The sequence below is a fragment of the Cannabis sativa genome, chromosome 1, assembly GCF_029168945.1.
Source record: "Cannabis sativa cultivar Pink pepper isolate KNU-18-1 chromosome 1, ASM2916894v1, whole genome shotgun sequence".
Lineage (NCBI taxonomy): Eukaryota > Viridiplantae > Streptophyta > Magnoliopsida > Rosales > Cannabaceae > Cannabis > Cannabis sativa.
The window spans coordinates 48939138-48947139 of NC_083601.1; the positions used below are offsets into that span (position 1 = coordinate 48939138).

General features: G+C 30.8%; 1 protein-coding gene across 1 annotated transcript; it reads right to left on the bottom strand.

The window, feature by feature from the left end:
• Positions 1 to 734: 734 nt before the first annotated feature.
• On the bottom strand, positions 735 to 5251 carry LOC115706740 (protein IQ-DOMAIN 3). The gene is made up of 6 exons (XM_030634469.2): positions 4796 to 5251; positions 4037 to 4128; positions 3623 to 3937; positions 2341 to 2568; positions 1870 to 1989; positions 735 to 1515 (listed from the first exon to the last, which is right to left on the bottom strand). Exons 2-6 carry the CDS (start codon positions 4109 to 4111, stop codon positions 910 to 912), a joined length of 1344 nt encoding a protein of 447 aa, XP_030490329.2. The 5' UTR covers positions 4112 to 4128; positions 4796 to 5251; the 3' UTR covers positions 735 to 909.
• Positions 5252 to 8002: the final 2751 nt, after the last annotated feature.

Consider the following 8002-nt stretch of genomic DNA (forward strand, 5'->3'; position numbering starts at 1 on the left):
TTGCCTAGTTAATGTTTAATTGCCATTCCTCCATTCTTGTTTGTGAAATTATCTTAATTTGTGTTTAATTTCATGTTTAAGATTGATCACCTTGTGCATGTTCTATGATCTCAATTCAAAATCTGAAAAGTGAGAATTGAGAATGCTAAAATTAAGATAATCGATGTTCTATGTGAAACGAAAGTATTCACATGACTTATGTGACGAGTAGATTATTACTTAATGCTGATTTCATGTTAGTTTAATTAAGGAATTAATTAGATAACATGTGATTTAGAATCTAGAAGATTTGAAAGGAGCTAGGTTATTTCATAATCTGTCATTCACTTCAAGAATAGGATAGTAATTAAGCATTAACGATTTGGGTAAACAACAACAGGATTCTCCTCCCTATTATCTCATCTTGCTCAACTTTCAATTGTGTTATTAAGTTTTCTGAATTACTTTCATACTTTACTATTTTTAAATCATAATTACTTTGATCTGCTAGATAGAATTAGAAGTATAGTTTAGTGGTATTTAATCCAATTCCCTGTGGGATCGACCTCACCTGTGTGATATTTACTACTTGATTGCGTATACTTGCGTAGTATTAATAATTTTCAGCAACAGCAACTCAAACCGTAAAAAAAATAATAAAAAAAATATATAAGATAATTCTCCTAATAAATAATATTAGTTGTGTCAAAGAACAAGAATAAGGTAAAAAATCTAAATAATAATAATAATAATAAGATCAAGCAAAGATATCTATATTGACATGGATGATACACAACATGATAAAAACATTTCCCCTCCCTCATCATCACACACATAATTACTCTTTTTTTCTTAAGAAAAATTATATATATAAATAAATCAATACAATTTTCTTGAACTATGTTGATGGTATTTTTTCTTTGTCCACAACTATCTTCTACCTCGTGTACTCATCATGTTCTCCTCCCTATGCTTAATAGTTGTGGAATCCATCTTGGGTGGACTAGAGTGCCTCCTTGTTAAAGTTGGAAAGCCAGCAAAAGACAAACTCCTTTTGGCAGATGACACTGATCCCTTATCCAATGTGCCAATTTTCTCAAAGCCCATAGTATTTGACATCCGAGATTTTGCCTTTGCTGACTGTGTAGGTGCCATGTAACTTGGAGCAGTAAGGGAATCCACAAAAACTTCATTGTCTATCACCAAAGACCCTGCAATGCTATGCCTCCGATGCCTCTCTAATTGGGTGTTGAACATTTCATTTCGTTTGGGAGTTTTTCTAGTTAATGATGACATTGTTGATGCCTTAGACAATGGTGCTGATGTGGTATCATGGCAAAGATTGGGTTGATGATATGCTTTGGTAGTAGTGGTTGAGCTTTTGATGGAAACAAGTTTATGATAATTATCTACTGTGTTTGTTCTCTCCCATGGACGAGTTGCCATCCACCGTTCTAACCAACTCCAACCCCAATGGAAGTTATTGGGTTCAATGAATGTATGATTTGTTGATTTTGATGACTTCTTTGATGTTTTCTATAAAAAGTGCAATACAGACATAAGTTATATTATAATTTTATAATATAAGGAAATGTGGCAAGATATAATAAACAGAGATATAAATTGTTTCTTAGTTAAAAACACAGTCATAAGGTGAGAAAGCAAGAACATTTAATTAATACTAGAAGTAAAACAAGACAATGTGAGCTTATACTAGTTTATATACTAAAGCACTCTTTCAACTTTTATACAATAAAATTCATTAAAAGAAGAAGTTTGCATTTCTTAAGAATTACATAATTGCTACTTAAGAATTACATATAGAAATCAAAGATGGCACCAAAGGTTTAATAAAAATATTCTATTTTCTAAAGTGAAAGTGTCTGGTACCTGAAGAGAAAATGCATAAGCCAAAGCTTTCTCTCTTCTCATAGCAGCCTCCTGTTTGATTAAATTTTTTGCCTCAATTTGTTCCTTAGATTGATGGCTATCAACCCATTTTTCTCCCATCTGATTCAAATGTAATATTTTGATTGAAATTCACTCAAATAAGAGGAAGACAGAGAAGGAATGAAAAGACCAGGATTGGCCGGAGACATAGGCGGGTTACGCCCGCGCCTAGGGCCCACTTATTTTATATTTTAGAGGCCCAAATAAAAAAATTAACTTTTAAAAAATATATATATATATGTTTTTTTAATAATTTTTAAAAATACTATTTATCTTTATAGTAATGGGCCAAATTTTTTTTTTTTTTCTATAACCCATTTCAACTTAGAGCAAGTTATTTACCAAACAAGAAAAGAGCAATACTAACATGTAAGGATATTAAAACAAACACAATTTAGTGATAAAACTTACAGAAGCTCTGAACTTATCAATCTCTTTCTCTCTTTTCTGTTGAAGTTGTCGATGTAGCGCCTGATTCTCTTCAGACATTTTAATTCTCCTTGCGTGGATTTGAGACTGAACGCGAGCCAAAGTCTGCATGCATCGCAACGTGGTGGCTACTTGTCTTTTGACAGACTGCCCTTGCATCAATGATTTCAACCGTGCCAAGCCTCTTAAAGCCCTTAATGCTCTCCTTGTCTGAAATCACAAACAATAGCATGCAGAATAGACCATTAATCTTAAGTAACAATAATAGAATGTCATAAATTGTTTTCCTACAAAGAACTGAAAAATCCTTTTCTACATACTAAAAAGAGTTGACAATTGAAAACTTTTCATGCACAAAACTTGTAATAAAAGTAATGGAGAAGATGAGAAATCCACATGTTACATAACAACCAAAGAAAAACATCAAACAAATTCAAGATTTGGAGGCCTCCACATTTCAGTGTAGACCATTCGGATTGCAATTATAGTTTGACAAATTTTCTGCTAAAAGTTAAGAAGTAAGATCATCTACAATGTAAAATTTAAATATTATCAAATTTGACACTAGAAATAAACAAATGTTATAGTTGCTATTATTATGTTCCAATATACAATAGCATTTCAAGATGCAAATTAGGAAAATGTAAAATATCATTAATTTAATTAAATATTTAAAAAATAATTAATGGTATTATTATAATTAAAAATTGTGTATCATTAATGATCAATGACAAAATTGTATTTATTGTATGCCAAATTTGACACAAGATTTTAACACACCATTAGAAAACTGTTTGGCTGTGTTTTCAAAAGTGAGAATAGAAAACAGTTTTTTGTCATTTTAAAAATTTAATAGTGTGTTTGGCACAAAAATTTTTAAAACTATTTTTAGATTTTTTCTTACTAAAAAAAATCAATATTTTAGCACCATACATGACATGAACCTATTCGGGTTCGAGTTCGAGTATGCATCTGAGTTTAGGATCCGAGTATGTGAGCAAAAATATACAGTATGATATGTTAGACAAAAAAAAATCGTTTTTGAAATTTGAAAACAACATTTTGATATTTTCTGTTTTCTAATTTTTTAAAACTCAATTTTTAAAAGATTTTGCCAAACAATCATTATTAGTTTACAGAAAACAGTTTTTAAATTATGAAACTAAACAACTACAATTTTCTCAAAAATATTAAAATATACCACTACACCACTATTTTATCACTTCATTGAAGATGCTTTAATAAACTAAGACACGTTACATACCATGTATCTCCTATAAGTGGTCTGAATCTTGATAGCTGCAATCTCCTCTTTTGATAATCCATAATACCAAGGCACACCAGTAAGGCAAACAACCTCGGCAACATCTTGATCAGCAAAAACAGCCACCTCTGCAATTGGGGCCATAGAGTAAGACTTCTTGCTCTCTTCATTCTCAATCTCACTTAATTCCACCTTTTCTATTGAAGGAGTTGAATAAGCATGAGGAATAGGCAATATTGTTGTTTCTTCTGTTGAAGTAACCACACTTATATTGTCTTTTTCTCCAAACCATGTTTTCTTGGATTTATGGATTTTCTAATAGGAAAAATGTAGCAATTGCTTCTGAATTAGATTTTATTTATTTTCATCAAAAAAAAAAAGTATACAAATTTATATAAATATGTATATACATACCTGATCTTTCCTTTCCTTGGGGTATGAATTGAGAGCTTTCTTCACTACAGCTAACCAATTCCCTTTCTTCCCCATTATTCCTAATTACTCATCTGAGGAAAACCAAAGAAAATTACAAACACAACCCAATAAACATAATATAGTAATTAAAGTAATAAGGGAAATGAAAAGTTAAAAATGAAAAACAATAAGAAACCATGAAAAAAAAAAATGAAACATATTAAACAAATCAAACTAAAAAAAGAAAGAAGGAAAACCAACATTCTCTCATTATTTTCTAAATATTGACAATCAAGTTGATAGTTTAAATAATTTTTAAAAAAAGAAATTCATATAAATTCTTATCAAAATTGAGAAAGCTAAGAAAATGGGAGCTCAAGAAAAACATATCAGAAATAAAATGCCACATATCTCTGTACATAGGCTCTTAAATCTCTACACAACTAAACATCAAAAACTTGTTGTCTCCGTCTTAGCATTTCTACCAAAATTTATATATTATTTTCGATAGGTCCACTTTCTCAATCCCTCTCTTATAGAGTATATTTTCTTACGTTGATTTACATTCTATATCTAAAGGTTAGAAAATTGTTCCAATACCTTGCTTATTACTTAATAATAACAATTTTATAAAAGGAGGTAATTTTTTTTTTACTTTTATTAAATATAAATATATGAATGAACATGATTATGAATTTACCCAATAGCAAAAAAAAAAAGACAAAAAAACATATATATCATAAACCAAATTTCAAATACCTTTGCATATGGTTTCACCAATCTCTCCACAGCTAAAAAGCTCTATATATCTTCTCTTCCAATCCAACGATTGTAGAGAAAAAATGATTAATAAAAGTTTGATGAAGATGAAATTTCTGGGGATATAGGATTTAGATTAGAGAAAGAGAAAGAAAAGGAAAGGGACCAGAAGGAAGCATATCAGACTTTTGTTATAATAAATCTCAATGTGAGAAAAAACTGTATCTATTTTTGCTATAACAACATAAAATGAATATTTGATGAGTTAAGCAAAAAGAAACACCAAAATGAGATGAGAGGAATGAGGGCCTAGTAATGATCTTCATAATTAGTCTAATTTAGCAATAAACAAAAAATAACAATATTCCTAACAAACATAATACAAAATACCAAAATTTTGTTGTCTATGTCTTGTCATTTTAACCCAAAATTTATTATTTTATTTTATTAATTTTTTATGGGCATTTCTTAATCACTCAATTTCTTTTGAATAGTTGTAAGGATTGTGAGCCCTTCAATACAATCCTACTTTTTTTTTCTTCTCTTTTGAGAGGAAAGATGATTCTTCAAAGAGTATGGAGAATGTCCAAAAGGTTTCCAATCTTTGGTGCTTCGAAGTTTGGCTTTTAGATGTTGAGTCTTGCTTTCATATATTGAGCTTGAAGTAGGCACTCGGTTCCACCTCGAGAGTGTGTCACTCGGCCACGTCTTGGAGACTAAGCGCTCGACCATGGGAATTGGAAGCCTTAGGTGCTAGACCTGACCAAACCACCCAGACTCGGCTCGTACAACCTGACCATTGAAAAAAAAAACCGTATAAAACAAGCGGGTGGGGCTGAACCTAGTCACAATGAACGGGCGTGTTTGGGTGGAGTTCTTACATGTGTTCGGGTCCGAGTTTAACCCGGACTTGCACGTACAACTGGTTTTAATATTTTTTATTTTTTTATCACTAAAAAACTAACAATAAAAAAGATCCTAAAATCAATATTCAGACTAGTGCTATAAATACGGATCAAGTTTTTTGACACGACACGAAACTGGCACGAGCACAATTAAACACGAAAAAATATGGGCATGGGCACGACATAGGCACGACACAACACGAAAAATATGTCCTTAAGCACAATACGACACGAGAAGTACGGAAGGCACGACATGCAACAAGCCCGAAAAGTTTGGCACGGCATATTAAAAAATCTTATAATTTATTAATAATAATTATAAAATATGCATTTATCAATTATAAGTAAGTTAAAATAATAATAAAATCTAAATATAATAATGAATATTATAATTCTATAATTAAAAATATTAAAATATGAAAAACTAAGATTATATATTAATTTATTTATAGTGTGATATAAAAATTTGAGTATTTATAAGTAAATATTCAAATTCCAATGATGCTAATGATTTTCTTATCTGTAAAATATGATTAAAAATTTATATAAATATAACTAAAGTTATAAAATGTACATATAATTTAGTAATTTTAAAAAAATATGTAAAAAAAAGAACAAATTGAAGTTTAAATATGAAAAGAGGTTGACCTATTTAAGAAATACGGGCTAACACAATCAAAGCATGACACGAATCTAAGCACGATACAAGAATATCGGGCCTACCCTTTAAAATGTTGGCACAGTACGGAACGACTCATATTTTTTTGTGGCACGATACAACCCATTTTTTGAAAAGCACAGATAAATATAGGACAGGCCAGCACAACACACATAAATTTACAGCACTAATTCAGACCAACAGGCCCCCCTTTCCCTCTCTCTTCCTCTTCAATTACCACTAGACTCCTCCCTCTCCCTCTCTCTTTCCCTTTGATTCACCACCTCACCTACAATTTTTGTCAATACAGTCACCCCCTGCCAAATGTCGGACACCAGTCGCCACCCCTCCATCTCCTTCTCAGCTCCTCCTTCCCTAACAATAGCCATCAATCTTCAATCATGTTTTTTTATAAAAAAAACTCTTACAGATAGAGCGAGAGAGGTCGATAGATAAATAAAAGAATAAAATAGATAAATAGAAGAAGAGAAAGAGAGAAGTAGAGGGTTTAAGGTTACGGTTGTAAATGGACTGGGCCTTTTTTAATATTTATTTTTTAGAAAAAAAACTTGTGAACCTGCCCTACCCGCAACCCAAAAACTCGCCCAACCTGGTCATTTCACGGGCGTGTACGAGTGTTATTTTTAAAGTCCAAAACTCGTGAACTCAAAATATGTACACCTGAAACTCGATCAAGTTGCTCGATGTTCAGCCCTAGCTAGACCCATTATCTAATTGTAGGTGCTTGACCATAGGGATTTGATCATAGGCGCTCGACTATGGCTAAGCTATGGTCGAACACCGTACTTCGGGGTTGTCTCCAAGACGTCCTTGGATGGTGTACTTCTAAAGCTTCCCTATGTATATCTTGGATAAAAATACAAGTACAGCTACTTATTTTTTAGGGATAACATGTTTAAATTTTTTTATACGATGTTATGTATTATAGTTATTAGTAGGCATCTCACTCACCTTTTTTAATTCTTTATAATTCACGATGCAAAAAATAGAGTTCAAAAATTAAAATAATTGATTATACACGTGTAAAAAACAAAAAAGAAACACAAGTGTAGTCATATATTTAAATTTTATTTTTGCATCTAATTTTTAAATAGATAGTGTTTACCGAGATTTTAGAAACTAAATTAAAGAAGAGCTTAAGAAATTAAATGGTTGTCTAAATAAAATATTAGTGTTTATGCCATGAAAATTCTGTAAAGACATTTCTAATTATGAATAAGAATTGAACATTCGGATATATGCATGATTGTTAAGTTATTAATATTTAATATTAAATAATTTATATATAAATATAAAAAAAATTCCTTATTCATACATGAGATTGCGACTTGTATTGTACAGAGGATTAAGATCACTTAGCTATATGAATAAAATAGTAAGCAACATACTAAGTTTAGGAATCTTTATCAATGGTTACTAGTGAGGTTCACTGATGCCCATTATTCGGTGTAAGTAATCTCAATTCGGATTACTAATGTAGCATGGCATCTAAGTGAAGGTGTTATATATAATAGATATTATATATGATAATGACTAATATGTAATTAAGTTATCCTTATCAAACATGTTATTTACTATAAAGACCTAATTTATATTATAGTGATGATCAATGGTAGATCGGCA